At 37.4% G+C, this 23,907-nt stretch overlaps 1 protein-coding gene across 1 annotated transcript in view; it reads right to left on the reverse strand.

Moving 5' to 3' along the window:
* Positions 1-17,559, reverse strand: part of LOC128861240 (uncharacterized) — a 78,416-nt gene extending 60,857 nt beyond the window's left edge. Inside the window, exons 1-6 of the mRNA XM_054099218.1 lie at positions 17,234-17,559; positions 9,252-9,443; positions 8,953-9,147; positions 8,709-8,884; positions 5,301-5,423; positions 5,080-5,234 (exon numbers count right to left, since the gene is read on the reverse strand). Coding sequence (XP_053955193.1) covers positions 5,080-5,234; positions 5,301-5,423; positions 8,709-8,884; positions 8,953-9,147; positions 9,252-9,443; positions 17,234-17,534 — 1,142 coding nt within the window. The 5' untranslated portion in view covers positions 17,535-17,559. The remainder of the gene's footprint in view (positions 1-5,079; positions 5,235-5,300; positions 5,424-8,708; positions 8,885-8,952; positions 9,148-9,251; positions 9,444-17,233) is intronic.
* Positions 17,560-23,907: the final 6,348 nt, after the last annotated feature.

Genomic DNA, 23,907 nt, shown 5'->3' on the forward strand with positions numbered 1-23,907 from the left:
GGCCTTTTTAATGCGTTTCACTTCGACTGTCGAGCCCTGTATGTCTCGAAAGCACCTTTGATTAGAAAATTGAATGAGTTTAACCAGATTTCAAATCCTTTGGCTATTGATTTATGGCTTTTTAAATAGAATTTCAAATTATCACTCAATTAACGAGTTCGAAAAATGGGCAAATACTGTTAGTTTAATGTAGGCTGTAAAGATTTTTACTAATGAATAAATATTTTGTGGAAGGGTTAAAGTTTTATAGTTCTCTATTCATTTTCTCAGGGCGTATGGCAATATTTTCGTAACGTTGCCATATAATGCGTTGACTCTTATTCGCGCAAAAATGTGGCTTGATCCAATTGCGAGCGCAACTGCTTTGTTGCACGATTTTTAAAATCGGCACCTTCTGTACGCCACTTCTCTGCTCGCTATCTTTAGGCTCTGCTCACTTGACGAAAAATTTGCGTGTGAATGGAACAACAAAGTTATCGAGCAAGATTTGCCGCTAGGGAGTATGGCAGCATCTCATAAAACTCGTATAACTCATGATGGAAAGAATAATGAGATGGCGCCTATCGTGGTCCCGTTACTTTGCGCTCAGCGAATTTGACAACTAGTTACGTGATTTTAGCTCCAGTATGGCCAGACTACCATTTTCGTAACTTGATTTAGCATTTTTGAAGTGAAAACTTCTTTAGAATCGTTGGGAGTGATTTGAGAAAAAGTGAAACGAAAAAAGCGACACTCTTGGCTATGAATATTACATATACACGTAGCGACGAACTAAATAACTTCTAGGCCAGCGCCGACAGCATGGCGCGATAGCCGAGCGGCTAGCAATGTGAGCTTCCGATCCAAAATCCTTGGTTCGAATCACAAGAAAAAAATTTTTTTTATACAGTTATTTTATTTTTTTATTTTATGATATGTTTATGAGGAGCTTTTTTTCATGGCAGAAATACACTCGGTGTTTTGCCATTGCCTGCTGAGGGGTGAGCGCTATTAGAAAAATAGTTTTCCTTAATTTTGGTGTTTTCACCGAGATTCGAACTGACGTTCTCTCTGTGAATTCTGAATAGTAGTCACGCACCAACCCATTCGGCTACGGCGTTTGTTTAATTTTACTGATGCAAAAATGAGGAAAAATATATGAATAAAGTTTGCTTACTGTTTACACATTTTCCAAAGGTGACGGAGAACCAAAAAAAAAAGTCGATTTTCAAACAAATACGAGTGCATATGTGTAATTGTGTTAGAGTTTCGGTCACGCCCCAGCAAAACCTGCGTGCATATGTGTTTGTAACATTAAAAAAAATATAATTGTGTTAGAGTTTCGGTCACGCAGGTTTTGCTGGGGACGCTCATAATAGCAACCGCGTGTGTATTTTTATATTCGTAAATATTTTCATTTTTAAATATTTACCGCAATTATGCCGAAAAATAATGCAGAAAAGTGTCGTGAATATCAACAGAAAAAAAAATCAATAAATAGCATCACGGAATTCATTCACGAAAATTTAATAAAGTATACACCAGAAGTATCGCGGATACTTAGAAAAGATTACAATAAAGTTCCAATGATTTTAAGTGGCGATTTTAACGTAAATTTTGCATTGGACACAGCGGTTCCTTTAATTGACGTTCTCAATACAACATTCAATTTAAAAATGTGTAACAATCGCAATGAATCGACAACACGATCAAAAACAACCATTGACGCGGTATTTCAAAGACATGTTGACAACATCGAAACCAAAGCATTTGTATCATATTTTAGCTATCATAAGCCACTCGTATCATTTGTTGAAATTGAAAACATTGAGGATGAATAATAATAAAATGAAGAAAATAAAATATGAACTTTATAGCAATATTATAATGAACCTATAATTATCTTGCTCCTAATGCTGCTTTCGTCTTATTCTCTCTCAGTTTGTTTTACGGAAGGTTTCACTTCTATCGCGTCTAACCGTTAGACTGGTGTTTTTTTTTTTTGTTATTTTTATTATTTTTTGTCTCGGAGTTTTAGTTCTTTTTTCATGACATTTTTCTAGTTGTTCTAATTAAAATGTCATGTTTATAATTTTGTAAAATATACATTTTTTAATAATTATTTAAGTAATTCACTCAGTTTTATTTAGCTGTACTTTTTTTAACATCTGGTGGCATTGCCCGCGATTGCAGGTGTTGTTGGTGTTCTTCTGCTTTCGGCAGTCAAATATCTCTCTCGCTACTGCAGTGTTGCCTAGCTTTGGATATAAAAACGCACTAAAATGCCCATTCAAAGAAAATAACCCAACAAATGTTTATTGAATCACTTAAAGAACTTTGTATGCGTGACAAATTGTATTTAAAATGTGCGTTTTCTTAAATAAATGTGTTATGATTATGTATAATTTAATTTATGAGTTTTTTTGTTAAGCGAGACTCTTTTGTTAAGGGAACGACTTTTTTGCTATATTTGAAGTTATGTAACTAGATAAGGTACTCTTTTTGTAAAAATGTCAGTATGGTTTCTTTAGTATTTTCTGGTATTTTGTTGTTTATTTTTACAATGAATATAACTCTTAATGTCCTATGTCTCACTAAGGATTGATGGCCAGAAGAAACGATTACACCCCTATGGTTTTAATCCGCATTCAGTAAATTCAAACGCCTTTAAAAATGTGTAAAAATTGTCCAATCTTAAAAAGAGTTGAGAGAGGGACATTTAATATTCTTCCATAACCTTAAAAGGAGCAAAAAATTAAATTCACACTTTCAAAATATCAAATTTTATAAGAGTAAAAAAATTTTCATTAGCACCAAAACCTTCTCAGAGTGACCTTTTTTAACATTTTTTTGTTTAATAGTATAGTTGTTTTTTAACCTAAAGTTTCGGTAGCTTTAAATTAAAAAAAAAGAAACAAACACGAAACTTCAAAATTTTCGCATTTTCGGTATAAAAAAGCACTAAATTTATTGCGAAGAGCAAATGGTTGGCAATACCGCACAACTCAGCAAACGTGACGTCACGTACGCTCCGATGGGCGCAATCTTCTTTCTATCATTCTTGCGTATAACTCATTATTTTCAATGCTGCCAACTCTTTTTGAAGAGAGGAGACACACAAGGAGACTTTAGTTGCTTGAACTTTGCGAATTTTCTTTTGGTGTGGACCGCCGTTCTCACACACCTTGCAATTGCTAGTTTTTAGTCTACGTTCAACAACACCATTGAGAAGAACGAGAAAATAAAGAGTGTTGACAAAGCACAATTATCACAAATAAATGTCAATTGACATAAACGCGGCTCCACCTTGTTATAGTGTTAGTGGTACCAATTTGATGATGTTTCTTACATTATGATTTTAACCTCCTTAATTAAAAACAAAAATTACTGATACCTGTAGATAGGGAAACTATTAGAACAGTAAATTCAAAATGACAAAACCTAGAAAAATGCGACTTAAGCAAATTGACATGGCCGAAACTTAACAGTGATGGTTTAAAATGCATGCTAAAACTCAACAAAGAGGATACAACAACTTGGATTGGTGTATTAACCGGTCCATACTACTATCATTGTAGAAGCTGCTATAATACAAGAGAAGAGAAAACTATTAGACGCCTCCGTTGTGTGTGTGAAGGATTAGCTAGAAGAAGATTTTACACGCTAGTGGATTTTTTACCAGATGTAGCGTATTTTAAAGTATCGAAGCTAAGCTCGTTTATAAAAGCCGCAGGATGGCTTAAAAGGGATCCCATAGCCTAAGGAAAAAGTTGCAATAGTATCACAACTGCACTACGACAGGTCTACGTATGACATATTGACATCCAGTCCTACCTACCAACATAGGGTATACATAGACCCGCGCACACTTGTGTAAAAGGGTATTATACAGGGTTTGATTGAAAAGTAATAAGCCTTGTTTTTTTAAGCAGTTTTTTTAAACCTTTTGGCTTATACAACTAATATTCTTCAAAATAGGACCCTTGAGCGTCAATACACCGCTGGTAGTGGTCCTTCCACTGCAGAAAACATTTTTTAAACTCATCCGCCGGAATCGCGTTCACAGTTTTTTAGATCGTCACGATGGAGTCGAAATGCCTCCCCTTCAGCTTTCTTTTCAGGCGTGGGAACAAAAAGAAGTCCGGAGGGGACAGGTCTGGGCTGTAGGGAGGGTGGGGAAGCACCGGAATACCCATCTTGGCCAATGCAGAGGTGCAGAGGAAGGCGGTGTGCGCCGGCGCATTGTCGTGATGAACCCGGGCTACGCGGTTTTTCAGCCGAAGGAACACTTCTAAAATGCCGCCCATACAGTGCTTCCTGGAGGTACAAACTGTTTAGCTCTACGCAAAATTTGATCGAGTAACGTTGCTCCAACGATCGCTGCATTTTCGCCACTGCAAAATCCTAATACACTTTTAAAACTGCTTTCATGCGCGGAGTGATGTTGACTGCACCGCTGTTGCAAGCGAACTGGGACCGGTTTCTAGTGGAAGAGGAAGGCCCAACGATCATTTTCCCCCACCAGCCGATTCGGTTGATCGCTTGGCAGACGCTTCGCACTGGAAGGCTCATTACTTTTCAATCAAACCCTGTAATTTTGTTCACATAAAGTTTGTTTGTAACAGCACAAGGAAAACGAAAAAATATAAACATTTATGTACATACACTATACATCCGTCGATCTGTGTGCACAGTAGCTGCAGCAAGACTTAATATATTTCAATGAAACTTGGTTCAAGTGCTGCTCCCACCTCATTTAGACTCAACTTAAATATTATTGAGGTCGTAGGTATAAAAACCATGCACACCTTTTATAAGTTAAGGCTGAATTTCCGTCCGTGCGTAAGATGCTAAGAGTAAAAGCCCATTCTCATTCTTTATGAGTTTCTTTGATTCCAAAAATTTAGAGGCAGTCCAATTTAATTTTTACTAAAATTACCACCGCAGTTTTTAAAAATTTCCTGGCCGAACTTAGCCTTCCTTAATAGCTCTTTATTGCAACCAAATTTAACAGTTCTGTTATCTAGTGTTACCACAACTTATTGAATAAATTTATAAATTCAACTCAACTTTTCAGTCATATTTCAATATTTAACTCACTTGAATATATTCAGCAATTGGTAGCAAACAAAATATAAATTATTGGCGCAGGATAGTAAAATAATGCCTGACATATCCTCATCCACATATTCGAGTAGTTCGATTAGTTTAATATAGTGCTCGCGGATCTCCATGTAAACCGTCTCAGGTACTTCCTGGGCATTAAGCAATATGAAAATATGGCTTATCTGCGGGTAATGTATGTATGTAAGAATATTTACCTTGTCCAGCAAACTGTTTATGCGCATCTTCATTTGTTCGAAACGATATGCGATGCCTTGACTTATCATCATTATGAAGAGATCCATATAATTCCACACGAAAGTAGAAACCAAATTGACAACCTACGTAAAGGAAAACATCATATTTATTGAGCAAAACAAGGCTAGTTATTAAAGTCATGGTTGAATGTAATAAGTCTTGAGGTCTATTCAATAAAAAAATATGTTTCAGAAAATAGTATTGTATCATAAAAAAGCCACTATATTTTTTTTTTTGCCAGCAATCACACATCTTCAACTTCCGAAAGTGTTGATAATAAATACATAGGGTCGTCCGTGGCAAGAAAAATAAATGAAGGATGGCGGAACGAACCCGTCTGCCCACTGACAATTGCGCCGACTCCCAATGCTAAAAGCATAGCATACCAGCTAAGTCAAAATAAGCAAAACCTTAGCACACGGAATTCTGTTACAAGGGGCATTGTCTTACGGGCTGACACGCTCAGAGGCTAGACGTACAGGCACATAACTTCTGCAGAAGCTGTTAATGAAGAAGAAGTCAACACTGTGAAAATAAATCTCATTATTTTCTCTTTCACAAGTAGCCATTTATCCTTTGTAATTTTGCCTTCCGACTGACCACGGTCGATAATGGCTACTTGTACCTCAGGCGGCGAGTTTAAACTAGAAGATACCTTCATACGCTTGTTCTCAGACGCCTGCTTATCATCTGATCTTTGGCGCTTGGACAATGTGCCTGCTATTTTCCTTGCTAAAGCAGCAGTCTTCGAAGTCGTTGGAAGTATGAGTTTCCGAAGCCTTTGTTCCGAATGGGGCCCTCGCCTTTGAACGCTGTTCCAGCTTATGCAAGGGAGATACAGTCTCGTTCGTCTATTTGCGGCTGATTTGCTTGAGAGCTTCGCGTTCTACTACCATCGTATTCAAAGCATGTTGCTTTTCAACTTCCGGACGTTGTATGCGTACTTCTAAGAAAGTTGTATTTTATACCTACTGCCAGGCTTGAAACACTGCCTCCCCACTGGGCACAGATGGGAGTCGATCCCAACGAGACAGACGCTTCTGGATTTTTGGAAACTTTACCTCACATCAATGTAAAATTAAAACGCTTTAGTATTTATAAAATTCTGTACTATTGAAAATTAACGAACACTTGTCCCAGTCGTACCTTAGCTAGCTATCTTTCGCCTGCGTACAGAATGAGAAACTGTGATACCTATTACCAGTCGCAACCCTCGACTAGTTCGGTTTAGTGGAGGGATAGCTGATAGTAACTGATTAGTGTATTTCTACGTAGGCTCCAAACGGCTCCTTCTTCACCACATCTTCTCAATTCGGTCGGGAAATAGCGTCCTGTGAACTATTCCCCTAATCAAGGATAAGCGCTAAGGTTAGTGTTGAAGTCTTCTGCGACGAGCTCAGCCATTAAGATTAAAATCCGGAAATCCAGGTCACTACAATATATTTCAAGTAAATGCGAGTCTTGACTCAGCTCACCGAGCACTGAGCGAAACACTAGCATGCAAGGATGCGAACAAGCAAGCAAGCAAACCAAATCCGACTTTCGATAGAAGGAATCTTAACCAAACACTGCTCAATGACTTACATGTACGATAAGACTCAAAAAGAACTTCAAGTCCTATTCGCCGTAGTTGCCTGAAGAGTCATTAAATATAAACGTCTATCTAGCATCTATTCCTCAGCTGGCCTGCTTTTGCTAAACACCTTTAATTCAAAATAAAATTGAATTCCCTCATTAGAACCTCAAGTTTTCCCATTAGCATTTCTGAATCGTCATCGTTCAAATATCTCTCTTCAAGCTTCTACTTTCCCCCGTTTCTTTGGTCTTGTAATGGACGGTTTCCTAGCCATTGTCCAAGTAAACACTCTTCTTTCGTGGGCTACATTCTAACGTAACCTAGAATGACCTAACTATAATTCTAAAATTATCATAAAGTACATATAATTAGATTTTAATGAAAAGTGATCAGTAATTCGGGTACCATAAAAAGGAAAATATTATGATAAAAACTGCCTTACAAATGCCTAAATTCTTTATGTTCTGAGCGTTTTTTGGGAGTCTTACTCAATGAAAGTAAAATCCGGTAGCTGGACGTAAGACATAAGTCCTAAATACCAACCGAACTGATAGATCTGAGAAGTAGTACCTACTCTTTCCCTTTTTTAATTGCCAACATAACGAACTACAAATGTGATTTTGGTCAAGTTCAACAAATCACACCAATAGTATTTTCATTACCTTTCCAGCTAGCATCAATTAGGAGCCCTCGATAGTATAGGTATATATAGCTGCACAGAAACCCCGCTGGACTTCAGCTCAGTCGATCGTTAGGGGAATCCCTCCTCGGTAGGGAAGAACCCTCTTATTGTGGAATTAAACTGTCGACAAGCACATTGACTACAGAGGTGCACTAACTGCTTGTGTTATGACAGAAGACTGTTCATCTCACCCTCTTCAACTTCTACGTTTAGCTTTTGTTCCAATTTAAAGAAAGTAAAGCTCAAAAGAATTCATTTAATCGGGAATCTTACAATCCGAGAGAGAAACCAACCAGAGCTTCTTTGGACTGAATACAGAGTTCTACACTAAAGTAATATTTTAACGAACACAAATCATATTTCGTAATGCTCAGTTTTCATTATGACATTTTTTTTACGAAGAGTGTCATTCTAGTGAAAACAGCTGCAATTTTGGGTAATTTCGATTTCAATCCACAGCAAAATGTTGCAAGCAGATTATGTCGATTATGTGAAAAATGGCGTTATGAAAACCAGTATCTTTCACACCCGTCCTATTGCACATAACACGCGGGCGATAACAATTTCCATTCTTGTTGCTCTTGGCGTGTTCGGTAGAAAGGCTCAAAGGAAGATTTATGAGCCTTTGCGTATAAGTCATGGCGAATACCAAATTCGATGGAACTACGAGCAGTATGAAAGAAAGAAAAAGGCATCCTCTACGTTGGAAGAATTAAGTGAAGAAGAGTTAACGCCACTAACGTATTTAAGTTTTCTTCAGTTAGCACCAAGCTAACGCCTTATTGCGCTAGGTCAAAGTCCCTGTGTAATAGTACGTCTTCCAAACCTAAATCTGCTGAAATGGTATAATTAGTTCAAAGAAAATGGCCTTTATTCTCTCATATCCTCTATTTAATAGAATATCTATCGAATCATAAAATCGAAGGGCAAATAACAATATTATCCTTCCTATGAATTGGATACAGTTAACTTTTAAAGAAATACTGAGATTTGGCATTTATGGTCCCACTTTAGTTATACAGAAAATTTGTTAGATTCATAAAAGTTACGATTAAATAATTAAAATCTACTGTAGACATCAAAATCCATAATTAAGTTGAGACCACTTACCAAAATGAGGCCACCAACAAATCTGGTATTTGGCAGCAACTCATATACGTAGTCATAATTCCTGTAGGTGAACTCTTGGAAGGTGAAGTGAATCGTGGTGTTTTGAGCAGCGGCACAAATATGTGCCTTGCGATATTGTGAGATTCCCGATGAGATCAGATACATTGAATGCTCAACTACAACGTGGGTGTACATACATACGTTTATAAACATTTTATTATTAAATCGAATGTAAGTAGCAAACCTGCTGATATTGAAATTATTGCGATGGCAGCGCGGCGCACTCGAGTCGATAAATTACATTTGGGTATTTCGTATGGTTTTCGTATGAAAATCATTTCAGTGCGTGTCCAAAGGCGAATAAGACGTGGCCATCGATATGCCAGCGAGAAGAAGAGTACTGTTGACGATTGGACGAATGTAAAAAACATGATGCCAACTAATGAAATGTAATATAAAAAGCAAAGACTGCATATTTTAGAAAGTGTAAACAAGAAATATTTTACGTTTCATATTAAATTAGTAAATAAAATAGAAACTTACCCAAATTTTTTGCGTCTATTCCAATTTTTGCTAAATGTTTTATTGTCGCAAAATTAAATGTAGAGCTGGCTACCAAAAATATCAGAGTGATCAACACCTGGAAGGATCGGAATGAAAAACGCACTTGACGCGGATTTGCATGCCTCACGCCGAGAACTGGCAGTAGCGCAAAGCATTGGCCTATAACGATAACTATAGAGATATTTGATTTTATTTATTTAATATATAGAATTTACTTAAAGATTTATTTACTTAGAGCTATGAGACCACTAATAAATATTTTTATATGTACAGAGACGAAAACCTAAGGAGCTGTTTCACATATACAGGTTATACACTCGAAGTGTCCAAACCGCTCGCGCAGCGATGGCGAGGCACGGGCATCAGCTGTCGGTTAGTTGGCTAAATGGCAGGCCAGAGTATTGCTTATAAGCGCGCGGAAGCATTTTGCCGAGAGTGAACGCGAAAGAAGAAATGGATTTCAAACGTTAAAATGTGATTGCATTATAAAGGGTGGTTAAATTTCAAGGGCCGATGTTGAATGTGATGCCGATGTTGAAAATGAATGCCGATGTGTGTCATTTTTCAATTTCAGACTAACTCAATTTAAACCATGGAAAGATACATAATCGAGCAACGCGTTAAAGTTATTCAGGCTTATTATGAAAACGGGCGTTCAAATCAAAATGCATATCGCGCACTTCGTGAAGAAAATCATCTTCAGTGATGAGGCACATTTTCACCTCAGTGAATTCGTCAATAAGCAGAATTGCCGCATTTGACAACGAACTTTTTATGGCCCGAATTGGCCGATATGGATGTGGACAACAGGACGGTGCCACTTTTCACACAGCTAACGAAACAATGGCTCTTTTGCGCGAAAAATTTGATGGCCGAATAATCTCTCGTCGCGGCGATGTGAATTGGCCGCCAAGATCATGAGATTTGACACCGTTGGACTTCTTTTTTTTTTTTGGGGTTATTTGAAAGAATCGATGTACGTCGATAAGCCAGCAACAATTCAAGAGCTAAAGGATGAGATAATTCGTCACATTAACGTCATCGAAAATTTGGACCATCGGATGGAGGTGTGCCGCCGAGGCCGCGGCTGCCAATTGGCCGATGTTTTGTTCCATGCGTAATTGAGCTATACCAATATTATCATAATAAAGAGAAATGGCAATAATTTCCTAAAAAAATTGTATTTAATTCAAAATCAACACCGGCCTTTAAAACTTAACCACCCTTTATTTGGCTGTAAAATCACAACTAGCGATTGTTCGTGAGCTCGAGGACCTTAAAATAAATAAAACTTTTGCTTATCGCGCCATTACTCGTTACAATCAGTAGCATCGCGAAACGTCGTGGAGGTGGTCGTCAAAAGACTACAACGAAACATGAAATGGTCCTAAAAGTTAAGACGCGACTTGAGCGAAATCCCCGACGAAGTGCCAATCAAATGGCGAAAGAACTGAACAAAGCTCGAGTGAACTAAGAATGGTTAAAAAACAACGTTCTGAACTTCATAACGTCCACATAATGGCTCTCAAATTCACCAGACACGAATCCGATGGATTATTCTCTTTGGACCATTTTGGAGAGTAAGTTCCGAAGTAAAAGTTTCACCAGTCTCGAGTCGCTGGAAAAAGCCATTGTCCGCGAGTGGGCAAAAATAGCTTCAAGTCACATTCGGGCAGCTTGCGATTCGTTTCTGGGCCGTCTCAAGGCCAAGGTGATCAAGGCAAAATGTGGTTATATCGATCAAAAGTAAATTGATTCTTAATTTTGTATTATTTTCACACATTTTTTACTTTGAATTGAATAAAAGTAATTTTCAAAACTAAATTTATGGTTACACTTCGAGTGCCAAACACTGTAAATATGTGTAAGTGTGTACACTGTAAATCCATATGTTTAAATTTTTTCGTATAAACGATCCTTCAGTTGATTGGAGATCTCATATTAAATACCTATTGAACAACATTTTCATTGACACAAATTTCACTAAGATTTAAATTTTCTAACAACCAATTGGTTCGAATTGCTGTTAGAAACTCAAGAAAATTTATTTTGAGAACTGACTTATTTTAGATAATTATTCGTTGTACAAACATTCATATACTTTAATCACAAAATACTAAGCTCTTGAAAGTAGAGGGTAATTTATTTAGACGTATCGGATTTTAAATTGAAATAAAACAACGAAAATTCAAATTAATTGGGGAATTGTTATTACTTTTGTGTAGAACTATTCATGACATTTATTTTTTAAAGATGACCCCTTTCAAATGTTGGCCGCAACTACTCCGTAATTCGGCCATCCGTTAACACGAATTTTGAATGACTCACTGGAGGACTTCGGTGAGCATCTCGTGAAAAACTTCAGTAATGTTAGCTTCCAATGCCTCAATCGAAGCTGGTTCATCCACAAAGTATTTAAACTTTACATACCCTCTAGTAAAAGTCCAAAGGAATGATTTCAAACGATCTTGGTGGCCAATCCACGGGTCTGAGACGAGAGATACATTGCTCACCGAAACAACGACGCAGTAAATCCATTGTTTCATGGGCTGTATGGCAATTAGCGCGGTCCGCCGCCTTGTTGGAATCAAATATTGCGGAGATCACGAACTTCAATTTCCGGCAACAAAAAGTCCTTTATCATGGTGAGTTAGCGTTCGCCATTCAATGTTACATTGGAGCCAGTTTCGTCATTGAAAAAATATGGATCGATGATTCTTCCCGCCTATAGACCGCACCAAACAGTTGTTCTAAATGGATTGAATGGCTTCGAGTTGCTCTTCAGCCCAAATACGGAAATTTTGCTTTTTGACGTAGCCATTAAGCCAAATGGGCTTCAGCGCTAATCGCCATAAGTTGGCCTGAGCGCGGACTGAACACTTTCTACAGAGCGCTGATTTTCGTAATACTATAATTCTACGATTTGTAAACGTTATGGAGGTGTAAGTCTTTCCATGGTAAAACGTCAATGAATACCAAAAAAATGTATGTATTTAGTTTGACAGTGCCACGCGAGATCTGTCAAAAAACCCCCTATTGGAAAAAGTACCTCCAGTTTTATCACCCTTTAGTATATCTGCAGGAACAAGGAATCACATATGTACTTATTTCAGGTGTTATTTTTCTAGCTCGATAACTATTTGACAACTGGGCATGGGAACTGTATTGGCATTTCTGTTCAGAAAGATTTGGCAAGACATTCATGGTGACGTTTAACACCAGAACAACGCTTCCAAATTGTGGAAATTTACTTTGAAGAAAATAAATCTGTTTTCGATGTTCAGCATCATCGCGCCTTATTTCTTTCGAAGTCAGGAAAGAGCTGCCGTAACGGTGAATGGTGAGTATAGCACTATTTATAATATATTTATCCTTTTGAACATCTTAAAATTATACAAACAGTAAGAATTCAAAAATGCATACATAAAATTAGAAGAAGCGCCGTTCTTAGTTAGAGAATAGGGCGGCAACTAGTCTCTTCCAACGGCTTCTATCTGATGGATAGTTCCTAATTTGTCTCCAGGAATCGAATTGCTCGCTTTTAGTACATACCGTGCTCGCCCACGTCATACTTTGTTTACCACGACCTCTTTCCAGCTCCATTTTCTCTTTTTAATTTCCAGATTAGTGGATATGTTATTTGTGAGAGCTTGAGAGTTCTCGTTTGTGATAATAACCGCCCAGAAAATCCATCAGAATTTTTAGAGGCATTTGTTTACGAAAGCTTGTAGTTTATTGCAAAACATGTCACTTTCCATACAGGAGAACAGGTTTGATGTTTTTATTGCAGACTTTGACTTCAGTCTACCAGAATAGCACATTGGGGTCGCAAATACTTTTGAAGAAAGCTATACGCGCTTTGCACAAGCGCGCATCTGCGACTGCTCCTCCGTCCTTCGCTATCACACTGCCCAGATAGGTGAACTGCTCAACACCAACGATTGACTCAATGTGGTCATTCATTCGAATGGCTAAAGGTTCCGTCATCGGTGTTTTCATGTTCACTTTTAAGCCCAACAACCGCGCATTTTCTTCTTAGTGCCATGCAGTGAGTGAGACACGAAACAAATATCATATGTATAGTCTAGGTCGCACACTTTTTGAAAGAAGTTCCATTGAATTCCATCCGGGGCTTCGCGATCATATAAGGGAGTCTAGCACTAATATGAAGAGCGAAGTTGACAAAACACAGCTTTGACGTACTCCATTCGCTATTCCAAATTTCGCCCTAACTTTCCCTTTGAAACGAACGCCAAACTGACTAAATTTTTGTTTCAGCTCAACTTCGACAACATTTGAGTACAACAATGCGGCACAACTTGTGACACAGCGCGCTTAAAAATCGATTTATTGCAATATTCAAGCCACCATTGAAGCTATACGGCCAGATTTATTAGAAGAACTAGACAAAATTGAACTGATCGAATGGGTCATGCAACTCACTGTCGCGGCGAACATATGCTGGGTATCATATTAAAAAAAAAATACTATTAAATTATCTACTAGATTCTAATAAAATGGATTCCAACAATATTTCTGTTTGAAATATCCCGACTTGAATTACAGTGAGGCATGCCGAAGAATCAGTTAGGCCCGAATTAGGCAGGCCTTACTGAGGCACGCCTCACTATTACCTTACCAGGCCCACGTTAGGCAAGGCAAAGATTGGCATGCCAGAACAATACCAAATTTGGTTGTGGTCACGAAAATCTGTGGCAGTGTCTCACTTAGGCAAAAATTGGAATCCCTAACTGATTTGTAGAAGGGCATCCGGAGTATTACCGAAGTTCGGTTTTTCGAACCTGCGCCTAATGAGGCAGATTTGTGGCGATACCTTTCGGGACTTGGACCTAGTTTGGCTGCCTTATGAGGCGCAAATTTGGAATGCGGTCTGCCTTATTTGCGCCTAATCACCGCTTTACCAAAATTTCTAGTCGGGTCATTCTAAGTTCTCAAGCTCTCAAAAAACAACCGATACATATATGTACTTGGCTTATTTAGGCCTAGCGCCCCTTCTCCACCACCATAGCCGGTCTTGATCTACGACAAGCATTTCCATGCAAAACCTTACTCATGAAGAATGATTGCAAATCAAAGAAATCTTTTTCTAAAATTCTATGCTCACTCTATGAGTATCTTTATTTCAATTCGAACAAAATTGTACCACTTTAAAGGCCAATGCAGTGTTTTTCACTGGATAGATCTCTGTCAGCTCACTGGAAAACTTCAAGTAAAGATCCCGTATAAAATTCGTTTGATGCAGAAGCAATTTGATCATCGTTAGCGTCGTGCCTTCCCTGAATGGGCTAAGCATCAACTAAATCAATTTTTTACGTTTCACGTTTTGCGTTGCGGCTAATTTCTGGCGAGAAAATCTCACCTCCAAAGGTTAAAGTATACCATTTAATTTTATTTTACTTGCTCCTTAGGGAGATCGATAGGAGGACGTATAAAATACAGAAATGCAATAAGGAAGGCTTCCGTCGCTCAACTGGTCATCTTTTGACAACGCGCTTGAAGAAAATTAGACTCGACAGATGCAAGCAGCTATTTCGGTGGCACGCGGTCAACGGCCATGAAAATATTCATGTGATTGTGCCACCCGGACCGAATTTGCTCTTGGAACGAACTTTTGATAGCTGCATAATCTTAGAAAATGGAACGCTCGCCAAGGGCATGTAATTCACCTCCTCAAAATGCACGTATCTTGGCAAACACATCATTTGTTGGCACTTAGAATTTTCAAAGGAAATCTTAAGAATGTTCGAAAGAAAGTTTTGTTAGGTACTCAACCCAGGGTTTGCCGCTAAATACAAACACAAACGGTCGCAACCGGGTAACAATTACCACATAATAAAGGGTTTTCCAATAACAGGTATTACAGGTGAGTGGATTGCGCTATCGAGAGATGGTTAACGATTTTTCATGGCCAGAATTGGATGATATTGATCTGGACGTTTATTTTCAACAAGATGGCGCTGCGTGCCATCCAAGCAACGAAACCATTGATCTTTTACGGAAAAAGTTTCCGGACCGTATTATCTCTCGAAGAGGTGATCACAATTTACACCGAGATCTTGTGATTTAACACCTTGTGACTTTTTTCTTTGAGGCCACGTGAAAGAGAAGGTCTACGCCAACAGCCAAGGGTCGATTCAAGACCGCAAAGATGGAATTCGTGAGGCTATCGAGGACATTGGGCGGCCACTTTGCAATTTGGTTATGGAAAATTTCATGAAAGGATATTGTCCTATAAGCGTGGTCGTAGTGGCCACTTGCCTGGTGTTATTTTCCGCTATTATTATATTTATATTAAAAAGTAGCATTTTTCGTTGAATATCAAAATAACCCCTCTATTTGGAAAATTCTTTATACAGATGTATGTATTATTAATTAAATATTTACTTTACGTAGGGAGCGTCTTTTTAACACACTTTTATTAGGTCGGGTTGTATGTATGTATGTATGTATGTATGTGTGTATGTATGTATGTAACGGAATCTTTGAGCTTAATTTTCACTGGCTTCTAAAAATCTGTTCGACTTGAAATTTTGCACACCTATCAAGGACCGATGGCAATGCAATAATTTGATAAAAGTTTTCCATTATCCCTATTAGGATTGCCAGGATTAATATTTTCTTTTTTCTACTGTGGGCAAAAAGTAAGGTGAATTTGGTTGTAAAATGAAAAATCTCTATTTATTTTTGTAAATCAGTTTCTCAGGCTCCCTCCACGAAATAAGTTCTTCATTCCAATTACTTCTTTATCAGGGCCGATAACTGCATAGCATTAGACTCACAGTCGATAAGAAAGGAATTAAATATAACACGAATATATCGAATCATTTATTCACTGACTGCAATGATAACAATAATTTTCATTCATAATAAAAAGAAATAGTTTAACGAAACTAAAAAACACGCTTTTTTGCTAATCGAACTAAAAAGTAGAAAATAAAAAATAGTTTAAAAAAACTAAAAAACACGCTTTTATTGCTAATCGAACTAAAAAGTAGAAAATAAATTTTAATGACAAAGGGACCTATAATGAAGTAATAGCAAATCGAACGATCAGTCATCCTCAACTACCTCAGAACAGAATTATAACAAAAATTAAGATACAAATAGAGTAATTCAAATTAGAGTTAAAAGCGTGGGATGCATTTTGCTTCACTTTCATAACCCTCTGTACATAGATAGTTGCCAATAGAATGATTGTAATATTTACTATATCAAGCATCCCACATTTTGCATGCATTTTGCTTCACTTTCATAACCCTCTGTACATAGATAGTTGCCAATAGAATGATTGTAATATTTACTATATCAAGCATCCCACGCGTTTAACTCTAATTTGAGTTACTCTATTTGTATCTTAATTTTTGTTATAATTCTGTTCTGAGGTAGTTGAGGATGACTGATCGTTCGATTTGCTATTACTTCATTATAGGTCCCTTTGTCATTAAAATTTATTTTCTACTTTTTAGTTCGATTGGCAACAAACGCGTGTGTTTTAGTTTTTTTAAACTATTTTTTATTGTTTCTACGCAGAAAGGTACACGATATTTTGTAGAAAAAAAGTTAGCGGCAGGTCACGATATTTTGTAGAAAAAAAGTTAGAAGTGGTTTTATTACTTCTGTGGTAATTTTTACCCAGTAGCGACGAACACCAGGTTAATGATAGTTGTGCGTAGGTGAAGGCAAATGCCAGCATAAGAAGTTGAACTCTTAATTGTATGAATTTTACGAAGATTTCGAAATTTTCTGAAGCAGTACTGGGAAAAGAAGCTTACTACTCTTGACACATTCAGATGTACCTTCAGTTGCTGTTTTCTCTTAAAGAATCTAGTCTAAATCAGTTAGGCGGCCGAACCGATTCTTATTATATATATATATATATTTTTGTTTTTTTTTTTTGTTTTTTTGTCTGAATCCATTACTTGCACGTGGATTATACTCACTTGGACTAACAGCACGATGAAAAATATCCAGTTTGCTATAGTCCGTATGCTCGTTCGGTTTAATATAATGCAAATCCTTCTCTATTAAAGTGAAATATTCGACTGGCGTACGTCGTCCGAATAATTCCATTGCATTTGTATCGTTGCTCTCTATATTCTCAACTATGACTTTCTCATTTTGAGTTTTCAAATTGGTACTTTTACCTCTTCCATTTGATTTCTTAGACGGTTTTATATTGCTTTTTCGAAAAACTTTATGCTGTTTCATTAAAATTTCACGCAACTTATTACGACTTAGCATTGTAAATTTTATACAAAATTAAACACTAAACAATTTGTATATTTTCAAATAGTTCTGATTATAAAATTTATATATAAACTCCTGAAACGTGCAGGTGTTGTGAGTGTAGAACTGCGAGTGCATATCAGCCAATTGAGTGGCTAATATTAAATACTTAACACTCGAAATCTGTCACAGTAATTTGTGTTTTCGTTTTATAAAAAAACAACAGGCAAATAAGGGCGGTCCCATATTTAAACAAGTGCATACATTTGTGTGTAGCGAATGTGTCCGAACTTATCAACAGTTGTATGCACACTATGATTTACGTTTTACCGATATATTTATGTGTAGATATGTGTATGCCTATATGCGAAAGAATAGGCGGGTATTTCAGTGTCAGTGGCATTTAAAGGGCTTAAATGTTTTGATCAAAGAGATTCGATGAAGGTAGCCAGAGTATGGGGAAAATTATAAATAAAGGTATGATTTATGTAGAAATATTTACATTAAATGAAATTGTAATTCTTAGAAATCAAATTTCAGTAATCCAAACTATGTTTTAGGTTGTTTCTATATCCACCCGCACTTGCTACAAAGGGACTATAAATGTTTACACATAACGGTCATATGTACATAGTAGCATAAAGGACCTGAGCCTTTCCATGTACTTACAAAGAGCCGCATCAATGAACTTCTCAACTCCTAACGCCGGACAGAGGAATTTCTGATAAGCTACTTTCACTCAACAAAGTAGATTTAAAATTTCTAACTGGTTACTTGACAAGTCACTGTAGCCTGAGATACCACTTAAACAAAATTGGTCTCTCTGCAGCCATCATCTGCCGTAGTAGAAAACGGAAGTAGAAAACGGAAACAACAAACTTGGCATTCCTGCCGTGTCTCCACATAAATAATAGAATATTTTTTTAAGAGGTTACATACGTCAGTAGCGCCAAAAACGCGCTAAAAAGAAAACTGGTTTTAGAAGGGATAACAATAAAATAAATATAAAAAAGTTGTATACATTGTTTATTAGTACTTAATATAATAATAAAAAAAAGTATCTTAATTTTTCTTTACAAAAATTAGTATATGAAAAATCACGTGACCCAAAGTACAATGAAAAAGAGTTGTTCCACGGTCTGCATCATTTCTCCTCGAAATGTTGATGGATCTGTGAAAAGTAAAAAAAAGTCTTATTTAGTAAAGTTGTAGTTATTCTGTCGAGCCCGATTTTCTAATTTCGAAAAATTTTGCAACTTACTTCATTTTAAAAAAAGTAGGTATGCGTTTTAGATCATAAATGTCACACTTTAATTATGTTTATAAAATTTTTTAATCAAAATATCAAAAATGAGGCTCGACAGACTCTGAAGAAAACACTTTCGCATATTTCAAAAAAAAAAAAAAACCGCATCAAAATATATTAAAAACAGTATCAGTTTTCATGCAGACCGTGCCGGAAAAAGTAGTTTTGAGAAAAACGAGTTTAAACTTTCAGGTGCATTTCGTTACGGCCAGCTGCCTGAAACGAAGAACAGCCACCTGTGCGCATCAAACTCTCGTCGGACAGTTACATTTTCTACCATAAATTTGTATCTATGGGGAATTTTTACAATCGACTTCCACAGAAATACACCTAAAACAATAAAGAATAATAATCTGACACTTGAAAACTCTGGACGTATGTAACCCCTTGATATAGGGTACCTCAGCAAACATTGTGCAATAGATCTCTTTTGGTCGCAGTGCGCAGTAGCTTAATAATAATAAAAATGGCAATATCATAAATGGAACGATATACGAGGTGTGTTCAAAAAGTATCGCGAATTTTGAATTTTCGCAAGTTACGTATATTCGAATTTCGATTTTTTGTGGCGATATGTTGGTACTCGTGTCTCTCACTCGTGCCGACGAGTTCGGCCATTTTAAATGTTCAGCTAATTGTTGGCAGCTGCTTTGCTTGCCCGTGTTTCGTCTCGTCTTCGATTTTTACCTATTCAAAAAGATGGATCAAAGAACCTGTATCAAATTTTGTGTGAAAAACGAAATTAATTGCGCGGATGCATTCCGAATGTTGACTGTGTCATACGGAGAAGCTACTTTGGACCAAAGCATCGTTTATCGGAGGTACAAAATGTTCTGAGAAGGCCGAGAAGATGGTAACGACGAAAAGCGTGCCGGACGCCCGAGCACTTCAACAGCAGACGAAAAAATTGATGAAGTGAAGAAAATGGTATTGGCCAATCGTCGAATCACCGTTGAAGAAGTTGCTGAGAATCTAGACATATCGATTGGCTCGTGCCATTCGATTTTTTTCAATGATTTGGGCATGAGACGGGTCGCCGCAAAATTCGTACCAAAACTGCTCAATTTAGACCAAGAGCAGCATCGCATGAACATTGCAAATGAGATGTTGGACTCTGTCCGCAACGTCCCACATTTGCTCCAGAGGGTCATAACTGGTGATGAATCGTGTGTTTATGGTTATGACGTAGAAACCAAAGCTCAATCATCTCAATGGAAGCTGCACACCAGCCAAGGTCGAAAAAAGCGCGCCAAGTTCGGTCGAATGTAAAAGTTTTGCTCACCGTTTTCTTCGATTGCAGAGGCGTTGTGCATCACGAGTTCTTGCCACAAGGTAAAATGGTCAATAAGGAATATTACCTGCAAGTTATGCACAATTTGTGCGAAGCAATCCGCTAGAAACGCCCGGGTTTGTGGAAGAATAAAAACTGGCTCTTGCATCACGAAAACGCCCCTGCTCACGCATCGTTGCTTGTGCGCGACTTTTTAGCCATAAACAACACACTAATGATACCACAGCCACCTTATTTCCCCCAGATCTGTCCCCCTGTGACTTTTTCTTGTTCCCGAAACTGAAGAGGCCCATGAAAGGAGAACGCTACGCCACGATTGACGAGATAGAGACGGCATCGAAGGAGGAGCTGAGCAAGACAATAAAAAATGATTTTTCGAAGATTGGAGAAAACGTTGCCACAAGTGCATAGTATCTCATGGGGATTACTTTGAAGGGGACAAAATAGATATTAATGAATAAATAAATAATTTTTGAAAAATCACAAAATTCGCGATACTTTTTGAACACACCTCGTAGATACAAACACATACAAACCAAAAAGCGCAGAATGATGGAAGGAGTCGATTTAACAACGAAAGTATGCCCATCTATGAGCGCGGGCAAAAACTCTAGCTAAAATTAATATTACTTTGGGGAAAAACGAAACATAACCCCTATTTTTGCGCAAAAATACTCACAATCGGAACAATTGGTGAACCCAAAAAAACACTTACGACGGAAGTAAAATTTTTGATAATGAGCTGTACCGCGCCCATTTTTGTTAGGTAAACTCATTCACTATGATTTCATTTGACTCCAAAAATAACACCCAGCTCAAATTGAATTTTACTAAAAGGTATAAAAAGTTCGAACCGGCCCGAATTTAGGACCTCGTTTCTTATTTAGATACTATTTTTCTTTCATCAAAAACCCAGACTTTTATGTAGTTTGATAATGCATCAAAAGTGTTGGAAATTTCTAAAAATGTCGTATTACCTATAGACTTAATTTATTAGTTCTCGTACGTTCTCGTTTTTCATTAGTGTCGATACTAGGCGTGTATCAAAAACCTCGTACAGACTTTTTTCACAGAAACCCCTTCACGCATACAATACCACTTTGGCCAAAAAGCTCCCGGAATATATTCAGAAAATTTAAAATACATGTTTATTCCTCGCAAGTGATATTATTGCTCTCAAAGTACTCCCCATCAACTGCAGCAACTCTGGTACTCTATTTTCATTTCTGGAACTCTATTTTCGGTATAGCCATGAGAGCCGTCTTCGATTTTTCTATTACTTTTTTTTCAGCTCCTTAAACGCGTTCGCCTACTAGTTTTTTGATCCGATCAAACAGAAAAAATCGCAGAAAGCCTATAATGGCTGTTGGGTGGTATTCGTTTCGTGGCCCAAGTGCAGTACAAGAGATTCATAAAAAATTAGCAACAGTAAACAGTAGTGTAAATCAAAAATTAATGAGTATTCCTTTTGTCCGTGACCTGTCAAGTATACCAATATGAGATGAGCAAAGAAATCGGTTTTTATAGACATGGAATTAAATACAAATTGAACAGAAAATGTTGAGAATGGGAAGTTCGTTTCGGAAGGTGAGTTTCTTCCACTGCTAAGTGAAATTTAGGTTAAGTAATTAAATCTAGATGCAAAATCTTTTCAAACTAGCACAAACCATTTATATATTTTTTAAACATAATCTTTCTAATTGCACTTAATTTTTTTTCTGGTAACCTTAAAATTCCTTACCAAAGTTAAGCAAATTTGTAAGCCATAAAAGCATTTATTGCAGCTATTAACCCAATGCATGCATGTACTTGCATGTATGTGTGTGCGTAGGCTCGCCCCCTTTCTATGCTATCGGCAATTTTCAACTGAAATCAAGAGATCTGGAAAGCATTTCAAAAACCTATAATTTTTAAACAATCTAAAATTGCCATAAATAATTTATTTCCGAAGCAATTATCTTAAATAGATATTTCGCGCTTTTCCCACTCAATAATAATATTTCAGCTGTTTTCGCGAACTCTAAAAATAGAAGAGAAAAAAATATGGGCATATGTATGTAAAAATATATATGTAGGATGCATTATCTATTTGGAACACCCGAGTATGTCATGACCTCCGCAGCCGAGTGGTTTACTGCTTGGGCAACATTCGGAGGCAGGCAAAGTGTATTCTAAAAACGGTCGTCAATTTGCTGGCCATGGCAAATCACCAAAGGTATTTCTGCCATGAAAAAGTCTCTCAAGGTGAACTGATGGACTATTAACTCCTTATAAAAAAAATTGTTAATTTCAAAAGTGAATGTCGTACATCTTTTAACAAGATAGGTGATATCTTGTGTAACACTGACGCCAAGTGTCAAGTCGCTCGTCAACCTCAATTGACCAAAAGTGCTCAATGCACAAAATATCTACTATCCCTCAGTAAAAATATCACTCGCCTAGCAACCGCCATCCTGGCTAGACAATATTCGATTGGCCTACTCTCCGCCAGAATCGGTTTCCCTTGAAACGAATTCTGTAGAAGTAGCCTCGATGTAGGGGGAGGAGAGTATGCAGCACCGTGTATGCCACACTCCGCAATAATCAAATAGAGGAGCTCGAACGTCAAGTCCTTAGTCTACGCTAATAAGCCAACCACCTTGAATGAGCTCGAGGTCAACAATCACGATGCTAATGCCAGAATAATGTCACTCATAGAAGTCCGAGTCATCAAAAGTGGGACCAACTGCTAAATGCACTGCCTACAATGCCGAGGCAGCCACAAGAATGAAGTGCTAATCGATTCACAATGGCACGAATGTGGTCTCAGTACCAACTCGATATCTTACCTGGTTCTTTTATTCCTATTTGTTTTTACCTGGTGACCCTCTATATTCTTGAACGCTTACGCCGAGCGACAGACGGCTCCAGTTGTTTCGACTTCTGTACCTCTCGCTTCGGGAAACAATTCGGTTCGCTTTTTCTTCGTTACGCCTAGAAAATATTAAGTGTAACAAAGAAAAATTATTGCGAAATTCCATATGAGACTATCTGTTTCCTGAAGTAAAATCACCAGTGAACGAAAATTAGAATTTAAAGCCACATTTAATAACCACACTTCATATACTCGGATATAGCTCAAAGACTTCTCCTTCAAATTCTACAAACTTCATACTACCCCCTTCATATACACCCCACTGTAAAACTATAAACAACAAAAACTATATAAGGCAAAGTCTCAACTGTACAAAAAGCTAGGCTTTTTATTCCTTATAAAAAAGGTTCTAATATGCACTACCTATGAAGGAAAAAGCGTTAGACCTAAGCGAAAAAAAAATTATCAAAGATTAAGCGGGCAAGGTAGCCGAATGACTTGGTGCGTGACTACCATTCGGAAGTATACAGGTGCGAGTCGCTGTGCAAGAAACAGTAACTTATAGAAAAACACTGCGGTCGCCCTTCGGCAGACAATGGCTAACCTGCGAGTGTATTTCTGCCATGAAAGAGCTCCTCATAAAAAACTTTTGCCGTTCGGAGACGGATTAAAACTGTAGATCCCTCCATTTGTGGAACGAAAATGAGACGCATACATCACAAATAGGGAGAGGAGCTCGGTCAAACGCCCAATAAAGGATGTAAGAAATTTTTATATATACATATTTACATATATACAGTCAAACTTTTATAGCTCGAATCACCATTGAAAGTGTTCGACGTATGGAGACTTCGAGTTTCAGAATTGTATTATGTTTTTTTTTTAACAAACTGCAAACATAAGTAAAATCAGAAAATTAAAATACTCTGAAATTAGT

Source organism: Anastrepha ludens, chromosome 4 (assembly GCF_028408465.1).
Source record: "Anastrepha ludens isolate Willacy chromosome 4, idAnaLude1.1, whole genome shotgun sequence".
In the NCBI taxonomy this organism is placed as follows: Eukaryota; Metazoa; Arthropoda; class Insecta; order Diptera; family Tephritidae; genus Anastrepha; species Anastrepha ludens.